Source organism: Pomacea canaliculata, linkage group LG2, assembly GCF_003073045.1.
Source record: "Pomacea canaliculata isolate SZHN2017 linkage group LG2, ASM307304v1, whole genome shotgun sequence".
Lineage (NCBI taxonomy): Eukaryota > Metazoa > Mollusca > Gastropoda > Architaenioglossa > Ampullariidae > Pomacea > Pomacea canaliculata.
The window spans coordinates 34,790,495-34,811,175 of record NC_037591.1 but is presented as its reverse complement, the minus strand read 5'-3'; the positions used below and the strand labels follow the sequence as shown (position 1 = coordinate 34,811,175).

Below are 20,681 nucleotides of genomic sequence, written 5' to 3'. Positions count from 1 at the left end.
GCTATGCTGAGCCAAAACATGTAAATACCAAGCCAATCATGCTTGAGCAATGTGCCTTTTCTGGTTTCCAAATGATGAGCCAAAATATGTAGATGCCATGAGACAATCATAGCAGTGGGCCTTTTTTTGGTTTCCCTTGTGTCAGAGTGGTGGGACTAACATTTACTCACGCTAGACAGTCAACTTGCTAACATCAACACCAAAAAAATACAAGGAACAAGATTTCATTTAATATGTATATTTAATGCTAAAAATACAGATACATCAATAGATATATAGACCAAGGAGTGTTAATATTGTTAACAATGTTGTTTTGTCTGCATTATATTTTGTCTTGTTCAAGCTGTTTGGAATCACCAACAGTGCTTAAATGTGTGTGTCCATGATGAGCACATGCTTGCACTCATTTTCATGTGTATGAACATCAATACCTGTGTGTGTGTGTGTGCATATGCATGAATGGGTATTTATCTTTTTCTGCATTTTCTCTAGTCTATGTGTTTTATAACTTGTCTGAAGTTATCCACAATTAGTGTAGGTTAAACAGCAGAACAATGAATGCTACTTATGATATTTAATGCTAAAGTACAGATACATAAATAGATATATGGAGGTAAACAAATACAGAGATGGTGACAAATTTATATGGAAACATTACACCAAATTGTATCATTTGGGAGCTGAGGTCCAAGATGCAGAGGCTGTGCTGAGGGGTTGGGGATGGGAGACAACCGATCCTTTGAATAATCACCACTTCTTAGCATCAAAGGTTGTATCTAGATGTTAGCACTTCTCACAAAATCTTAATCACATTTCAATTTTTTTTTTCGGGGGGGGGGGGGGAGGCTATCAAGCCTTTTTTTTACAGCAAGCCTGCTGCCAAAATTGTTATCCCTTGTAGCTACATGTACGCACAATATACACCAAAAATTAATGTCCTCCTAGAAATGCTTCAAACACAGTTACACAATCATAGAAACAGGTTGGGGGTACCCAAGAAAAAAAACAATGTGTGGAAGGAGGTCACTTAAAAGAGGTGTGGGGTGAACAATAGAATTTAGAAAACAGTAGGAAGGGAATTACACCAACTCAGAGACAAATTTTTTAATGCTAGATAATAATTTAAACCCATCCCACCCCTTTCACAAAAAAATTCACATTTGTGTATGTGTATACAAATGCCATTCTGACAATTTTAAACAATGGAAATACTCGTAAAACATGATTGATCTGAGTGGGACGGGAAAGGAAGTCAAAGACTAGTGCTTTTCCTGAGACTTTCAAAGGAGGCATGTATTAAACTATGGAAAAGGAGGAAGGTATCGCAATTTCAGTTTATGGCATACTCTTAAGGATACACATGCTGCAACTCTACACCAAATGAAAGAAAAACATAGATTGTGCTTTGTAATAGCTGTTACTCTTCAGTCTGACCAATGCATCAATCGTATTTTTTACACAATAGCTGCCATGTTTGCAGGTATTAAATACTATGCTGCATAAGGCCATGCACAGGCAGTCTAAATGCATGAAAAACTGCTGACACCTGTGCACTGAAGCCTTATAAAATTTGCATGACAAACAAACAGACTTATATTCTAGAGTTGATGGTAGAATATATGTGTAATTACAATATTTTTAAGTCTTAAGAATATAGACTTTGTACTGTTTCTCTAATATGTTTAATAAATGTTTCTGGTGATGTTCATGTAAATTGATCTTCATGCTGCTTGTGTTCATGAACTCATTACACAATCACAATTTAAACCTACAGAATTATGCTTCAGTTCTACATAAGCCCAAATACACAGGATCTGCCAATTTTTCATCAGCTGTTACAGAAAGCATGTGTTCTGAGACAGGCTGAAAAGACCCATGTTTAGAGTCTGTCTGCACCCATCTTTAAGGAAATTTGACATGTATATTCTTCTAACATTGCTTACTCCCTTCCGCAAAATTTAATCTCTTTCCAGTCAAATAAAACTGTTATTACTTTATTATAGACAAACATTCCCTGCCTTGTAAAAATTTTATCAGAATTCCTCTATTACACAAAAATGGCAAAGGAATGCTCACAAGCTGACCGCTGAACATGAAGGAACCATTCTGAAACTGAAACCATTGGAAGACTTGGAAGTGTACTGCCTGGAAATAACCCAGAATGCCATCTTCATGTGGCACACAAGCAAGCACCACAGAGAGGCTTCCACTGTTACTGCCACACACGCTTCCAACAGCCTCAGCAACAGAATGCTATGATCCTAAGACCTTGACCTTCTAAAGAATTTGCATATATTATAGTTCGTGCTGCCATGAACTGCTAGAAAGAATTTAAGAGCTCAATGACCATATGAGGTATTTTTTGAATACTCCAGTCTTGTGGGGCAGGGGTGTCCATATGTGACTTTGTAGACTGCCCAATAAAAACAAACTTATATTTCCTCTCTCTTTGAGGAAAATTAAAACATTGCCAAAGTATGTAATACTAAAACAACTCGTAATTAATATGACACTTGATCAAGTTTTCTATCTGAACTCCATTGAATACTTACAAAAGAAAGTACAAAGTTTTTATTATTTTGTGACACAAGAGTCAATCTACCATAGCGTGGTCACTGAACAATCAATTAACATTTCTTTAAACTGGCATACTCTTAAAAGCTGGAAAAAATGTTTGTTCGCAACTAATGAATTTCAAGAGGTTACTTGAGGTACAACTGTCAAAACAGCAGTGCATCACGACCAACCCTGAGGAAAAATTTTTTTTTTAAATTTTCAAATGCCCATAGATCAAATACAACAACAAAATATAGTCAACCTGTGTATGTACATTTACAATAGCTCAGAGGTACAATTAAGTTCACAACACAAATGAAACATAGCAAACATGCATACACCCACACAAGTGCACACATAGAAGTTTATGCATGTCTTGTGTGCAAAAAATCTAGGTAAACGTTTATGAGGTATATCGTGGCAGAGGTCTGGAACTAGAATGAGGAAGCAATTTTTAGTCCAACATCAAGAGCAGCAGCATACAGAGTCAACAACTTTGACAACAGCTACCAATTTCACAACTATAAAGTACGCACAAAAAAATATTATTCCTTCTACCCACAATCACCTGCTAAGTAACTGTGCTAAAATAAATCTGACACATTCACAAAGGTATACAGACAACACTGAAATATATAAGAAACATTTTTACACTTTCAAAGACTGGAAAAACTATATACATGAAGATCAAAATAAAATGTTTCCAAAGAGAGCAAAAGGTAAGCTAGAAAAAGTATGGAATTAAAGATTAAAAAAAAAAACTTTAATACAAATCCTTTAAAAAGTACAGGAATATCATCACCATCAATAGTCATACTAGTAATAATAAACATAATGACGAATACAATGATGAAGATGATGACCACTGTTTATCCCTGATTTATTAAAAAATCTAAACACATTACAGATAAACGGAACAACCATCACAATCTCACAGTTATTTTATCTAGAATCCTACAGTGTCATATTTAGAAGGGCTCTTATGTCCCTGTAAATAAATGGCATCTTCTTATGGACATTGGTTAATTTTTAGTTTAACAAAAAAAAAAATGTATGTGTTTTCTGAAGAACCCACTCACAATCATGCAAAATAAACTCTGTCCTTACACTGTATTAGCTGCTTTTCTGTATACAAATCTTACTATACTGCAAAAGAAACAGGGTTTCAATGCACTCCTCAGAACTTTCCACTAGCGAGGTCTTAAGCATGGTAATGTATATTCCATACAGCAGAATGCATACATCATAAAATTTGTCCAGTTTTGTTAAAAAGAAAAACTTTCTGGCATAACCTGCTTTTTGATACCGAAAAGGACTGACTACCAGTTATAAGACATATTAGTCAAAAGCTTCCCTGAGTAATAGTTCTTTAATGCCCACATGCTGTTAACAAAAATGTCAACTTTCTTCAAAGTTGTTCAGTTCTGGCAGTGGTCAAGGATCTGCCTAACTCAAAGGTACTTGTGGGCCAAAGGTTTTTTCCTTCAAGCTTCCACAAGTTTTAACCAAAACAACATGTTGTAGTGCTGTCTAGGAATCATTTAACACTGCACATAAAGCAGCCTAAAATTGGCAAATTATGAGTTACTCTACAAACTGATAAGTCACTTACAAGTCACATTTGTTTTGAGGTGCATGACATTACTTTCATTATAGAAACATCAGCATTACCTTGCTGTAAGATACCCCTTCATGCCTTAATAGGCCTTAAAGGAAACAAAAAAATTCCCTGAATCCACGAAATTTAGATTTTTGTCAGCAGTGCTGGTATATACTCTATATTCTGTGCAATAAAATGTCTCAAAACACCATGAGGTTTGATGTAGTTCTTGAATAAAATAGATAAGAAACAACAAAAGACAATACTACAATCATAGTACTGGCAACAATTACACATCTAAACAAAACACCTCTGTTGGTGACAAATGGAGAATGTATTAAACGCTGATATAAGTAAGCACTTGGCAAGTGCTATGACTGGGGAAAAAAAAACTTGTAGAAAAATTACAACAGCTCAATGAAAATTAAAAAACTGGTATGCACAGACAACATGATTTATAAAAGACAACATGAGATTTTTTAGGGTGGATAAAAACTATAAACAATTTTAATGTTTTTCTAACTTGGGCAAAAACAGTTTTCTAATGATTTTAACTAAAAACAACAAACAGAAATATGGAATCTTAAAATCCATTCATGTGCAGGCATGTATGAATAGCATTACTGAAAAACACATGTAGCCAAATTGGTAAGTTATTATCCACTAAAATATATTATGCATTTCCATACCCACTCTAGCAGACAGAAGGTGAATTTAAATAAAGATTATAAAATGATACTCCCACAGAGATGACTAAAATTAAATGTTAGTTTCTTAGACTATCATGGCACACAATCTTGAATGTTCTATGCACCCATTTATAAAATCTCTTATAAAAAGGTTTGTATGTGTCATCATTAATGTTTTAAAACACGTTTAACTGAAAAAAGTGCAACACCCTAAGTGTGTGTTTGCATATTTAAAGTCACTGTTCATTAATGTCTCTTCTTACATAACAAGTCATAAAGTTCTCAAGAACATATGGCAAATAAAGGCATTATCATGGCTGCCTAATATTATTGATAATGCATCAACATGAGTGATAGAAAACTGGTATTTTATCAAATGATTTTTAAATGCAAAACAGAGCAATATTACATATTAACACCACGATCAAAGAAGTTGTTAGAGGTTTTGTACTCTGCACTCACTCTTGAATCTACTGTTCGGGTAATTTCATGAATAAGAACAGTAATGTCAGGTACAGAAAAAGGAGGTTTCGTGTCTTCTGTTTCCTGGGCTAGGGGACAGGGGACTGAGTGCTTTTCTTAGAAACCATTAAATGTCAACTGTTGATGTAAATTTTCTTTAAGTTATTGAAGAAATCAGTTTATTTACAGAGTACTTTTCAAAGATCATACACTTCGATTTTCTTGCCCCTCCCTTCCACAAAAGCACAACAAAAAATTTAGTTATTTTTTATCGTCATGTCTTACTGTCTCTACACCTTATCTCTAGAATGACAGTAAAAGGCAGCAACAATGAATGCCTGCTGCAATCAGAAAAGGACCAATGGTGCATTTTGTTGCATACCTAAACAAAGCAAGAAAGCAACAATAACAATCAGAAGATAACCCATAAACATGTGGTTACAGTCACCGCCAAATTTTTTTCTAACTCAACATCTGCAACTTGCACATCATGACAAAGAAAGGGTAAGGCCAAGGTGAGGAATGCATGTGCAAATCCTAGGAGCCTCTTCTCAAAAATAAGGAATATGGGGGCAACTTTTTCAAAACCACCAATAAAAGATCATTAGCTTCTGATGGTCTTGAGAGCAAGCCCCACACACCCATGCAAAAAACCTTAATATGTTCCTGCTGTTTTTGTTACCATGTATAAGAAAAGGTTTTTAGCAAGAAAATGGCAAATGAATGGAGAACATCACAGCAAAAGCATACATAAGAGCAAAATGTATTTCTATACTCTCAATGAAAGTATTTCTTTGCCGTGCAGCCAGATTATCTGAGCAAACTTCAAATCACCTACTTTTAATAAAAAAAAATTAGTGATGTCCATTTCCATGGGGTAAAAAACAAAAATCAAGAAAATCACAGATAGGTCTGAAGAAAGTGAAGACCAGTATAAATGAATGTAGTACATAGTAAGAGGTAAGATTTGCTTATGCTAATAGGGAACATGCTATTACAAATGACTAAGCAAGATGAGTGGTCCGGGTGCTCTAGGCAAGATTTCCTTGTCCAACAACACAAAAATGACTATTTGTTTGATAAACAATATAGCCTAACAACAACAAAAACACCATTTATTCACACTTGGTCGTTCTTTCATGTCAAATCAGCAACTATGGCTATAATATCACAAGATAGTCCAGCACTTTAAACAGGTAGCATCCTGAGAGAAATGACGTACTGGAGGCAGGATAGAAGCACATTCCTTGCTGTCTTTGTGACAAGCATTTTAGCACTGGACTGGTGTATTCTTCTTATAGTTGTTGTGTCTTTTAACACACGACATGCTATGGCTACCTTTCACCTTGCCAAACCAGCAGCCAAGAAGGAGAAAAATAAAGGAAATCTCATGTAGGTGATATTTACCAGCATCAACAGGGGATGCGCATTTCTCTTAAAGGTTAGAAATGTAAAAGTAACATACTAGGATGCAAAAGAAAATCTTAATTACAATTAAACAGCATAATATTACCTACGAAAAAAACATAAAGACTCATGGGCAAAATAAATAAAGCCTACATAAATGAGAAACGAGCGATATTTTAACACACTGGCTCTGGCTAAAAACTATAGTTGTCATGTGCATTTTGGTTATGCTCGTCACTGCCTCTTGCAATAGCAGTTAACATTATGCCATAACTATCTTATCTGCAGAGTGTTACAATAAGCACTACAGTAATACAGTATTCCATTTAAGAAAAACATTTTGTTAACAATGAATGACAAAGAAATATATTAAAAAATTACATTAGCATACGTTCTTAAAATCGCTTTGCACATGTATCATACCAACAGTGTCTCAGTAGCTTCGACAAAAAAATGGATGTGCACATAGCATTTACTCTGTTGAAAAAAAACCAAATGACAATGGTAAAAATGTAACTACCTGAGAAACACAAAGTGCAAAACAAAGAAATTATCAGTACTCAAATCTGTCATTTAGAAAGTTCAATTATTCTTACATCTTAAATCTTGCATCAACATCAGATTAGTAAATAAATCAATGTGCTGACTGCTGCCTCCGTAATCTGCTTACATGCTGCTGTATCATTTTCTCATTTTACAATGTGTAAGTTTTCTGCCTTAAATTAATAAGAAAATGCAGTTCATGCATAACCATCAAAATGAGGGAAAATATTTTGTCTTGAACATAAAAGACCAAGTTCAACACAACCTCTCTACAACAATAACCAATGATCATCAACAACGTGGTTTTTGACATATTAATGAGCTGCCTCTTGCTGTTGCTTAAATCCAGGGGGAAATACCCTAGAAATGCCATCTTTTTATTACTGAATTGCTAGTTGCTTTTGGGTCCTTATTGTACACCACTTTTATGTAATTTTTTTTCTAAGTGCAGAGGAAACACAATTACATATTTAGAAAGAGTGGGGAGAATGAGGGCCTAATGAACAAAACAAAAATAAAAAACCCGTCACATTTCCAAAGGAACCAATCTTTCAATGCACAGTACAGCTTCCTGGATGATTTGTCTGACATGCACTCTCTCTCTCTGTTCAAATATTATGGTGACCATGCACAGAGTTCTGATGCATTCGCAACTTGTACTGACTGAAGACAGTAGGTCAAGGAGTTGGTTAATCTCACATACATCTCTTTGTAGGGTTATTAAAAAAACAAAAGCAACACACAGTTAACATACGTCCAAGTGTTTCTAAAGTCCAAGTTCAAAGCTATGAAAAATCCCCCATCCCTATTAAAAGATTCCTGAATACTAGAGATTTGGACTAATTGTTTCTTCAAATTCATCCATTTTCCCACTGTCAAGCACCAACACTTACTTTTTCACTTTCACACACAAGAAATCACACCCTGATTTACATATTTATAATGCCATTAAATATTATGCACGAAACCAGTTAGCCTAATGGCAAGAATCCTTCCTACCTACAGAGGCAGCCTTTGAGGGGTCCCCCATGATGTGGTACAATATATAGCCTACACTTACGGCTCTTGGCCCCGCATATGACACTCACCCAGGCCCCCACATACTGCTAAGGCCATCTCTGCTCCCTATCCCTTCTACATTGCAGACTACTGAAACTTACCCTGCAGTCACTTTATCCCTAAAACAGTTGCTGATACTAACAGTTCAAATGCAACTGTACTATGCCCATGCATGTGAAGGTTTTTAAGAGTTCACCCTACACATGCACACACAAAATATTATATTGAAAATCTTGGCTCACAATGCAATCATTCCATAGCAACAGAGAAGAAGGTCATGACTACTCACAGTATCCACTTTTCCCAAAGAATATTTCAATCACATTTATCGGCCCCAGGAGACTGCTTAACTGTTGATGCAACATGTCAAGGCTGCTACAAGTAGCTTGCCATCATGAAAGGAAAGCTACTGTACATCTCTTCAGGTCTGCATTCCACATGGCTTGGGGATCTCCACATAAACAAAGTTATTAAAAATATTATGATCAGTTTGACGAATCTGGTAGTGCAGTGACATGGCAACACTTCCGCCAGTCGATGCTATACATCACTGTCCTTGAAATTGCTTTGCAAAATGCCATCATCAACTCAAAAAGGTATCTTCTCTGCAGCCCTGCCATAATCTTCGAAGTCAAAACCTGAGTTAATCAGATTAAATTTCCCAAAAAAAGTCATTACATGCAAAGCTTAAACCAGCATTAATATGTCAATTCACCCGTAGAAGCAATATGCTGACTATATTAAACTGTTTCATTTCATATACCAAATCTTGATTTCTTTCAAAAAAAAAAAAGAGATATTTGACATTAAATTCTAGTTAAATTATTCAGTATAATTAAGGTCTCAAAAAAGATTATTCTCCTGAATTTCTTTTCTCCCCATTGTAAATAAAATTTCTCTTGAGAACAAACTTACTTGGGGTAGAGACATATCAACAAGAACATAAAAAAAAATTAAGGCTTTTCATCAATGAAGTTGTCCTCAAACATGCCTATCACTTAGTCATAAGTATCAATAAGTGATCTTTGACGTAAAGGACATGTTTCTTCCTCCTCTCCCACTTGATTTCATTTATATTTAATTGTCTTTTATGTCCTTTTCTTCTGGTTCTTTCACCTATCATCATTTTCATCTTCATCTGCATTCACTTCTGTTGTCTGCTTCAGTTTTTAGGAAACTGATGAAATCTGGAGTCTGATTATGTTTCCTTTACAAACTCAATGCTTTAAACAAAGTCAGGTCTGGTAATATATAAATGTTGATCAGCTGAAACCTTGAATTTATGATAAATAGTTTGTTCAAAAGTAGTTTTTTTTTTCAAGTGACACAATGCAAAAACAATGGAGACACAAAACTTTATCAAGTAGGACCTGAATGCCTATCAGCAAGCCTACACAAGATGCACGCTTATTTGATAAAGTCATGCAAAACAACATCCAAATATCTTTTTTTTTATCCTGAAGAGCATTTGTGCTTCTGCATAATTAATGTCCTAAATGCTGCTCATTCACAAAGTGCAGATGAAAATCATTCTTGTCGGTGCAGATCTTATGGCAGATGCTACACTCCCAAGGACTTAATTCTCCATGAAGGGACTTGTGCAGGAAATACATGCCTCTTTCTTCAAAAAGAATCTTACAATGGTTGCATCGGTAGATCTTACCCTGAGACTCATAGTAAACCAAAATATCATTCAAAGCTGGAATGTCCCCTTGTATGTTGACTGCGGTATGCTGAGTGCCCATATCTTGCTTGGACTTCGGGCGTGAGATAGTGACATTCAACTCTGGGATATCTTGGGATCGGTGAATAAGTGCCTGCAGTGTGGAAAAAAATTCCGACATACTGCTCGTGGAGTCAGCTGAGGACCTGACACGGTCTGAGGTAGCTTGTTGAAGAGGCAGCGGGGAAGGAGCTGGGCCATTGCGGTTCTGCCTGGAGAATGCCTGGATTCCAGGAATACTAGGAGTTGAAGGGTTGCGTCGACTGGGTGCGACAAAATGGCCCATAGCTTGTCTGCAACTGGAAGCTGGGCCACTTGAGGATGAAGCATCCCCTAAAAACATAATACCTGGATCCTGTACACTTGCAGACATCATGGTCAAATCTTCTTTGTGGCTGTCATCACTATGAATTGCTGCTGATGAAGAGCCTGAGGAGAATCCATCCCCACCCGAATAACCTTGACCTGAACTTCCCCGAAAATGACCTGCTGCAACATTGGGAGGATAATTTGATCCGGAGTCTCCACCCATTGAAAAAGGAGGTGAAGCTAGATTATTTGAGGGACTAATTGGAGGTAAACTGCCATGTGGGCTGGAGCCCATGATAGGTGAGGTAGGTTCAGATTTGATGTTTGGCAGGTTGCCTGGACCCTGATTACGCACAGCTAGCTGAGAACAGATGGTGTCAATCCTGCGCATTGCTTCACTTTCTAAATTAGACAATGATCCTGCAAAACAATAAATAAATAGATAAAGTAAAACTTATAACAAAGCATCAATATTAATATCATTGCACATCACATGCAACAGACTGATTCATTAAGTCTTAAATTCCTTTATTTACAATAATTTTAATTCACAATACCTTTCAAGAATATTTCCTAAGCTCCAAACATGTCATATTTTCGATAGGAACAGCTGAATTCTTAGTTTTCAATGCAAAAATATTGTTACTCTCAATTATGTGAAATCTTTATGTGTAGGTCAAAAATGAATTATTTGCCAAGTGACATTGTAAAAGAAACATGTCTTGATGATGGCAACCACTTAATAACTACTTATCATACACACCCATACTCATAGATGCCTACTTGCACTACTCTATCACACTATTATATGTACATCCAAGAAAATGAAATGCAAAAGAAAAGGAAAATTCCTCTTCTTGCACCCACACATTTATTTGGGCACAAAACCTTTTCAATATAAATCATACTTTTTAAGCCATTAAAAGGGCTAAGAATTGAATGAAAAACTGTTTTCAATCACATAATCGTTAACAAGTGAAACAAAAACACATCCTACCAACTCTCATTCACATAAGAAAAATGTTAGAGAAAATCAGTGAGACTGAGCAAGAAAAAACCTGCAATGATAAATTGATACATTTAATCTTCTTTACCTGTGGAAGAATTGCTAGTTCCTGCTAAGCTGAGGGGAACTTGTGTAGGTAGATCAGGTGCTCTGAAATAAACATCAGTAGTGAATAGCTGAAGTTTAAAGCACAAACACTTAGATTATTTTTAAGAACAATACCTTCTTTTTTCAACTGCATCCCCAAAAAATTAAACAAGTGTAATGAAATTCTAAGGTTTTATAAACTGGACCTTTGTCGTCTCTAAGAAAAAAAATGTAGTTGCCATAGCATAATAAAAAGTCACTCATTGTGCATGCAATTCTAAGCACATAAAGCTTTTTGACCAATGATCACAATCTCCAGCTTATTTATCATTACTCTGAAAGTTACTTTTAATGCTGGTTTATACTATAATTTAAAAAAAATTATAAATGTAACAGATGTGCAAATGCATTTTCTATGCAATGATGACATGACAGTAAAAGGATTTGCTGGAACTAAAACATACTGAAGAACAAAATGTATAGTTTAGACTTATCAAAAAAATTAAATCAATAGAAAATAGCAATTCTACAAATAAAAGGAAAATCCCTTTCAGGTAGATCTCAAACTTGTGCAAATAAAATGCACATTCAGTTTACACAAACAGAAGAAATTAGACTGTTAGTTACAGTATTATATCTGTACTGTAAGAAAAAAAATTCACTTGGAATGATGTGTATACACATTTACACATCTAAGAATTTATATTCCTGATGTGCAACTTCAAATCAAATGGAAGCAATGATCACTTCCTAAGTAACAGGTAATACTAAGTCCTATAAGTAACAGACTGTTACTAGAACATCGAACAGTATGACAATGTTCTAACTGTACAAGAGAATGCAAGAGAAAGGAAATGTTTTACTAAGAGTCTGCATTTCTCATGCATCATGAAGTCCACCTGAGGCACAGGAAAATCACAGAACATGACCCAAGCCATGGAGGCATGACATGCATAACCACCTGAGATGCTTTAGGGGCTGATCTTTCGTTCAGCTACAGGACAATAAATACCCAGCAAGACTAGAGTCACAGGACTAGTAATCCTGGATCAACAAAATATGCAAAAATGGGTGAAAGGGAACAGCCCCACCTATATATCACAGCATGTCCAAGTCCATTATTGGTGGGGAAGCAGAAAAATAATAAACAAAATAAATGGAACTATAATAAGCATTGTATGGCAACTAAATTTATTTTACAATTACCATGACAGAGCATGGATTCTTCCAGAGTAGCCATGCATCAAGTTTCATCGCCATCATCAATCCTTGTCAAAGTCTTAACACTAGTAAGTACAAGCTATATGTTTGCCTCTTGTTGCAAACTGCCCAGACCAGACTAAGCAGAATGCAGAGTATCAAAGATTTCTGGGGGAATGCCATCATTCAAGCTCCAAAGTTATTTCATTGCAGGACTTCTGTTTTTTTTTCCTCCATTAAAAAGGTCAAGGTAAATGTCTTCCCCAAACCCTTTTAGGTCACTAAGGAGTAAAGATCCCACTTTTCTGGGGGCTATATTTATGTGAGTGCAGTTCCCATCTCCTTTCCCTCTCACTGCCTTTCCTTCCCCAACCTTGTACAGAGTCAGGTACTCTTTTTGACAACTGGATTGACCACAAGTATCAAACAAATGCGCCCCCAGGTATGGATGCCAGTCTTCTAGCCATTTGGCTAACTGCTCACACCACTGTGCACAAAAATAATTTTTTTCCTTCTGAAGCAGCTTTTTATTTACAGGATCTTTACTACTTCAAAGGAAAAAATTCCCTCTTTTCCAGGAAATGGAATTTCCTTTTACTTCTCTAGTTTTCTACAATTTGTATGGACTCTGTTGATATTTTTAATGAATGCTATTTATGTCTTATGCTCTCTTTCTTTAATACATGCTCATCTATACTTTGCAAGCATATGATTTATTGTGCTAATGAGATGCATGCAGCACGAGCAGGAAGAGGGAAGGGGCTTTGCTTTATGCCAAGTCAGCAACTATATCATAGCAAGCAGCTGGCCATGTAAAGAGGTGTCACATGCAAAGAAGAGTTGCGAAAAATGAGATCTGAATCTGGACAGCTAATCTTCACTTGGTTTAGTTTGGTTGGTTGGTTTATTTAGTAAGAAAGTGATTCCACTTTGCGGTGATTTCGCACTTTGGGGAGAGGGAGTGGGGAACTGGAGTACCCCACCAGCACTGCAAACAGGTGTCCCGAGATGAGATCTGAACCCTGAGCCGCTCACTGCAGTGGTGACAAGCGAGTGTTTTAACCACTACAATACCAGGCGCCCCAACTAATCTTCACATTAGTGACAGACACTGACCATTGAGCATGTGCAGCATAGGATTGAAGTGCATATCATCTTTCTAATTTTCTTGTCTTTTATTGAGCATATATGGGCACAAGTTGGAGAAGGAAATGAAAATAAGTTTTTGTTTAACATTTTTATTATATACTTTTAGATTTTGTTCTTTTCTCAGACAATGATATATATAGAGAGAGAGAGAAAGAGAGATAAAGAGTGATGTCCCCTTACCTAACAGGCTGGATCGGGCAGCTGTTTATTTTTTTTGTTTTGTCTAGGATCTGTTCTGGTATTATTGTCATCAACTTGTGGATCTACATCTTCCATTAGTTCCTCTGTGTGCTGGATTGTGGCTTTGTGCCGTTTTTCTTATGGAGTGGACAGATGAGATCGGTCTCCATATCTTGCCACTTCCTTTGTGGTCTGTGATTTGTACCATTCTCTTCTACTATTGTCATGCATCCTGATAGTGTTTTGTAAATACTTGTTTACACAATGTAATGGTTCAAATCTGGATTTAACTTCTTTACTTAGATGCCTTGATTAAAAAAATTTGAACAAATGATTATATTAAGATCCACAGTCTGATGTCGTTGACTGGGGTAGCCCACCTTTGTGGTTAAAGGTGATTTTTTTTTCTACACTGTTTTCTTCACACTAACCTCCACCTGGTTTGATCTTCTTGCTAAGATAAACTGGCTATCGCCACATTGTGACAACCCCTTCATGGTCAATGACCCCCCAATCATGTATCAGGTCAAGTGTAGCCACTTGAAATCGCTTGTACCACCTGGTATCCAGTTTTTCAAATACAGACAAATTGTCCCTTGTGTGTGCATGGGTAAGTGATGTAGGTGTGACTTAAGAAAGGTTTCATATGCAAGACTGCTTGTTTTGGATTTTGCTATGATGCACCACTTGCCTTGTAACTAGTTCAATTTCACATTTTTCCAAAATTTTCATAATTTAGTACTTTAACTTTTGAAAAACTAGGATTAATAAAGTTGGTCATTCATCATCTATGCTAGACAAATTACAAATGATTTCAAAATTTTCTGTTGTTAAAGCAATGCTGCAGTTCACAGAGAATAATAATGCAGGCTAAATGAGTTTTTAATACTGTGATGATGATGTTCAATTATCCAAGATTTTAACTCTAGTCCATGAATCATTTTTACAGACTGCCGTAACAGTAACAATTATGATTCCAGCCTTTCTGTACCAGCATAAGATTTACATATATACTTAACTTTTGGTATATAAATCCTTGCCAGTCTCCCCCATTTTCAAACAATTAAATAAAACAAAATCATTATAATGACTAACAACGTACTAAGGGCAACTATAAATCTATGCTCCAAAAAATGATGAATACTGATTGATCACACTTATCAGTGGTCAACCTTACAATAGCTCACAAGGCCTTACCTATGGTCACCTTCCAGAGGGTTACCGAAGCGGCTTCGTGTGTTGTATGTTTGTAAAGTGTGGCTTTCTTTCAGATGATTGTTTAATGTTTCAACATTTGTAGCCTGGAAGTTGCAGAGGTTGCAGGATAGGATATTTGATGTAGGATGAAGCTTGAGGTGGCGCTGCAACTGGTCAGCTCTGTCAAATCTCTTGTTGCAAACCTATGGAGTATCACAAAAGCATTAATTTGACAAATTTAAAATGCTGTCTTGAAAGCATCTCCTAAAAGCTTATGCATGCTAAAAAGTAAAGAAATTAGAATGTTTTCTAGTTCTTAGTGATTTACATCCTGGCTATACCATGGCAATCAGGACATCTTGTATGACATTATAGAGTCAAAGTCTTGAGAAAGGGTCAAGGAATTTAGCAACATATTTGACTTTTGGAAGAACAAGCAAGCAGCAGTCATCAGTACTAATCCATGATGATGCCATTGAGATAGTTGACTCTTATAAATATTTAGGTACTGTCTTTGATAACAAGCTTAAATGGGACAACACTGACACGATCTTCCATAACAGCCAGCAACGCCTATACCTCCTACAGAAACTCAGGTTTTTCTCTGTCAGCTCTGTCATTCTCATTTGGTTTTATCAGTCCTTCATTGAAATTCGTATCACTTTTTCTTTCATCTCTTGGTTCTTGGTTCCACGACCTCTCCATAGGGAACAGTCTTATCTCCTTTGTTAATATCTGTTCCAAGAGATCAGGAATCAGGCAGAAGGACTTCACAGTCTTAAGTCATCAGCAAATCCTTAGGAAGGCATCCCCCATCATCACTATTCCTAATCATATGAGTTCTCACTTTTGTCTGGGTGCAGATACACGATGCCTGTGTGCAGAACCACAACTCATTCATTCCACGTGCTGTTCATTTGATCAATTCTACTGGCTGTAACTTTGTATTAGCCTAAGGTGACCTAAGGTCACCAACTGCATCTTACTGTTGTATAAAGCATGTGAGAGAGAAAAATTGTTTTTATTATGTAGTACTTATCTGCATATTGCTAGCCCATGAGCACTATCTTGAACTGCCCTTGTGGATTAATAAAGTTGTATCATTTTTTATCATATTCACAGTATTACATGTTTTTGGATACTAGATGGTACAGATTCACTAAGGTTGACTTCTATTACTAACTTTTCTAGCTGTGATGTTATTGTTAACTTTCAACTTATTGCTTTATTTGGGTCAAGCTTATTCACGCATGCCATTCGTGCAGGAAAATAAATGAAACACTTGTACTTATTATGTCCCTTCCCTAACTTGACTGCTTATGTTTTGCAACTCATGCTTGACCTTTTGAGTGATGCCTTCTTCCTCTCTGTTTTGTGTGTGTGAGCATGAAAAAAAAAACCTCATTTAATAAAAATACAACCTCAGTTCAATAAAGAGTTCAAGAAAAGAAATAAAAGTGTAAAGAAATCTCTACACGAACTCACTTGTGATAGTTGTCTTTTTGTGACATACAAGACATATAGACTTGCATTGAAAGGCCATTCACCCCTTAAAATGGGTCAATGGTTTAATCAATAATAATGCTTGTTTGTGTCATCTCAAATTATGGAAATGCTCACATTTATTCGCTTACACGTATGTTGCAATTTCTTCTCATACAACTGTTTCACCTGTAGCCAGCACAAATTTATAAGGGAGAAAATAAACAGAAATGAAAATAAACGGAAAAAATAAGAGAGAAAATAAACATGCTGCAGAACAACATACACTAAACAAACAGAGCCCCCTACTTAAACACAACTGAAATCAGAATCCCTGCAACATTTGGTATGACAAACAGTGTGGATTTAATCAAGTTTCACCCTCCACTACACGCACACGTATTACCCACCATGCTATGCTTTATATATTGAAATTTAATATGTATGCCATTTTACAGAAGGACAAGCTCTAGTTGTCTCAACATTACACCACTAAGCTTTTTAATCTTGCATGATACTATTCTTACATGTTCATTTCTGCATCAGCAGTTTGGTTATGGTGAATCAGCATTTCCTCTCAATAAATGCAACAGGTTTTCATTAAAATTACCGAGGGTTTTATTGACTTGTGAAGTATATAAGTCAACATCAATGTACATATGTTTATTATGATCTTGATCTTTTATGTCTAGAAACTACTTTAATTATTAGTATAATTTTTTTTACACATTAAATTATTAATGACCTTTAAAAACAAGTATTGAACAAATATCTGGTTTCATGTCTGGCTCATTACAAAAAGTCTCACCAGACAAGTCCTCTGATCTAAGCTTTTTAAACTGTTTATATATTCTCATGCTTCATATGGCAAATTTCCTTCACAGGCTTTGTATTTCTCCTACAATTTATGCATGTTTCTACATAATAAGGAAAACAAAAGTGGGCTGCAGCTTAAACTCATTATCTTATTCTACAAGATTCAATTATATATTGCTGTGTAGCATTTAAAACAAAATGGTCAAATTTTGAGAAAAATAAAGAAAAAAGATGCACACATTAATATAAAGCATAATGCCACAAGACTCTTCTTACCTCACAATGGAAAGGCTTCATATGAAGCAAGCGGTGCTGAAAGAGATTTGAACGTGCAGCAAATCTCTTGTCACAGAGGTTGCATGAGTATGGCTTGATACCAAAGTGGATGTTCTGGTGCTCCAGCAAAATGTTCTTGTAGCCAAATCTTCGATGACAAATGTTGCACTCAAAAGGCTTCTTCTTCTCATGTGTCAGCTGGATATGTCGAGTAATAGCAGCTTTGGAGGCAACAGTTTTTCCACAAAGAGAGCAAACAAAGTTCTCTCCCTGTCGCATGTAGGATATGGAAAGGGTTGCTCCTCCACTTCCTTCATCACTTTCGAAAGAACCATCCATGCTGGATGACTTGTTTGGAGTTTGTAGTGGATTGCTGGGTCCAGCACTTTGCCCGCTGCGGCTAAGTCCCTGAATAGGCAAGCTCATGCCTGGCTGCATAACTCTGCTGCTTGGGATCTGTCCTGCAGAGGTATATTTGGCATGATGGGCTGCAGCTGCAGCTAGTCCAGTTAGTGCTGAGTGTGATAAAAAGGTGGCCTGTGACTGGTTGACGAAATTGTTTGAGACAGAGGACTGGTTGAGGAAGCCAACAGGTGAGGTCAAACTTGCAGAGCCCTGAGAAGAAGGGGAAAGAATATCATTTGCTTCACTTGCTAAGGAAGTGTGTGGCAAAAGCATCCCATCATCTTTATCTGTTGCAGCTCCATTTGGGTCATGACCTCCCATGAAGTCTGCCATACTGATGTCTGTCAGAAAAAATTTTAATATTAGCTGCTCTTAGATGATGGTGACAGTACATATTTTTTTTTTATTACAACAGCTATAAGCTACCAAATTTATGAGGTTGCACCCTACTCGTTTTCTACAATATTTTCCCTCAACTTCTGCTACTTGTAAATGATAGCTAACGCTTTCTACAAACGTAAGATGCCAAATTGGGCGCGTCAGTAAAATTGGAAAATATGCCTGATTAGCTGATGCATGTTTATATGGGGTTTTTTGGTTTTTTTTTCTCTTTTGTTTACAAATATGGAAACCGGCGGGTTGAGGGAGCAATGAGCACATAGGATGGAGGTAAAGTCTATCCACCGTTCTGATGCTTCCCCATCAACATGTATAATTTTACTTACAAATATAAAATTATTATTTTCCCAAATGCTCGAGTTACCCACATAAATAAAAATGCGCCGTAACATAACAACAACACAATCGCATGGAAGCATAAAAAATATACAGGGGAGTGAAAAAGTAAGGGGAAGGGGGTGCATTCAAATTGCCACCGTCAGAGAGAGCGAGGAGAAGAGATAGAAAGAATTTCGCCTAAATTTACCATACTCAACTATAAACAACATGAAATACACAATATTACGATGCACTAATGTACAATACTTACAAAACACACGCGAAAGGTAGGCGTGTTTTCATACGTTTAACGAATGTAAGCGTATGCATAAAAAACAACCACAATCGACACCGCTTGAAGACATCTGTAACAAGGGAGCTTACTGCTCCAACGCCTGCAACGCCCTCTGGCAAACATTATCCAAACCAGGAGGAGGTCAGTGATGCACGCCGTTGACAGCGACTGCAGTCTTAGCTCCCTTTATGTCTGTATGATGCTATCATAGATGAAGGTAAACAGATGAACTCGTCAACAAAGTTTTATCCGCTCTTTACAAAACAGAATGACATGTTTTTGTGTGCGTAAAACGTTCTTTACAGATCAGATAGTTGATTTCTCTGTGTTTGATCAACAACTGATCCGACCAGTAACTGTTGCTTGGAAGAAATTAAATAGCAGAAGAATCGCAGTATAGCAACGTCGGCTGGACAAACAATTGTTTAATATTTTAATAAAACAGAGTAGTTCGAATAACCCAGAAAGGATCAGGCATTTAATTAGGTACTATAACGTCACCTATGGTAAGATATGTTTGATAACTGACGTGAGTCACAACTGTGACTGCTTGTCATTGAGCTCATCCGAATTAACCAGCTCTGAATTCTCTCTTTCTCTCACCCTTTCTTCCATCGATTTGTTATCTCTGACTTCTCTCTCCCTTCATCTCTAATAATTGACATGAGCTTCACTACACAAACCAATCCGGATTTTTTTCCAGTTACTCTTGCCACACATCTCTGCCACAAGAAATTAAAGTACTCCAAGAAAGTCTATACCTATACCGTCCAGAATTAAACATTTCCTAGACTCTCACACAAGAAAACTCTTTTATACTGTCCGCATTCAATCATTGACTACGCCCCTCCACTTTCTGGAACTTCGCTATAGTGGAGCTTCCACGAAACCTCTAGCAAGTGTTCAGAGGTGAGCATTTAAAACAGTTCTGCTAAAACCGAAAATACAACCAAATGACTTCACCTCTCTGGGGGTCCTTCCTCTAAAAAAAAAAAACAGACTAAAATTCAACAAATGCATCTTCATTTATAAAATACTGAGGGGTAAACTGTCCAAAGACTCTCTTTACTATTTTCCTCCAATAACTTCTCCAAAACGTAATATTCCCATTCCTAGAATATATATAGACATTTTCAAATCGTCTGAAATACTCAGGGAGGGTGTTGTGGAATAGCCTCCCTCTCCATCTTAAGCAATTGAGCTCCCTGAACTACTTTCGACACCAATTGCTACAATACCTGTAGGAAAATTAGACGAGGCAGTTAGAGATACTTCCCATCTCCAGGACCCTTGTAAATATCTTATTTTTCACAGCCACTTTTGTACATATTCACCTTACACTTTCCTTTGATATCATACCTTATGTTTATTACCACTCATTATTTTATAACTTAATTACTTTAATTATTTAGATTATCTTTCCCCGCAAATAGCGAGGGCTACACGGAAAAAAAGCTCTTTTTTTTTTTTGCTTACTTTACCTCTCCTTAATAAAGAATTGTCATTATCTCACACACACAAAG

General features: G+C 36.4%; 1 protein-coding gene across 2 annotated transcripts; it reads right to left on the bottom strand.

Moving 5' to 3' along the window:
- Window positions 1–222: 222 nt before the first annotated feature.
- Window positions 223–19,287, bottom strand: LOC112557055 (fez family zinc finger protein erm-like). 2 transcript variants are annotated; one of them, XM_025226656.1, is made up of 5 exons: window positions 19,135–19,287; window positions 17,742–18,487; window positions 15,168–15,370; window positions 11,443–11,504; window positions 223–10,768 (listed from the first exon to the last, which is right to left on the bottom strand). In XM_025226656.1, exons 2-5 carry the CDS (start codon window positions 18,477–18,479, stop codon window positions 9,801–9,803), a joined length of 1,971 nt encoding a protein of 656 aa, XP_025082441.1. In that variant the 5' UTR covers window positions 18,480–18,487; window positions 19,135–19,287; the 3' UTR covers window positions 223–9,800. The 2 variants fall into 2 exon arrangements, with proteins under 2 accessions (XP_025082441.1, XP_025082442.1); XM_025226657.1 differs by having other exon boundaries at window positions 17,742–18,356; window positions 19,135–19,275.
- Window positions 19,288–20,681: the final 1,394 nt, after the last annotated feature.

What these genes read in the sequence shown, in the direction of transcription:
- LOC112557055 (XM_025226656.1), bottom strand. Translation starts at nt 18,479, where the DNA reads ATGGCAGACTTCATGGGAGGTCATGACCCAAATGGAGCTGCAACAGAT. An exon ending in CCTCTGGAAGGTGACCATAG is followed by an intron (nt 11,505 to 15,167) that starts GTAAGGCCTTGT and finishes TGTTTATTTCAG; the next exon opens with AGCACCTGATCTACCTACAC. An exon ending in AACTAGCAATTCTTCCACAG is followed by an intron (nt 10,769 to 11,442) that starts GTAAAGAAGATT and finishes ATTGTTTTGCAG; the next exon opens with GATCATTGTCTAATTTAGAA.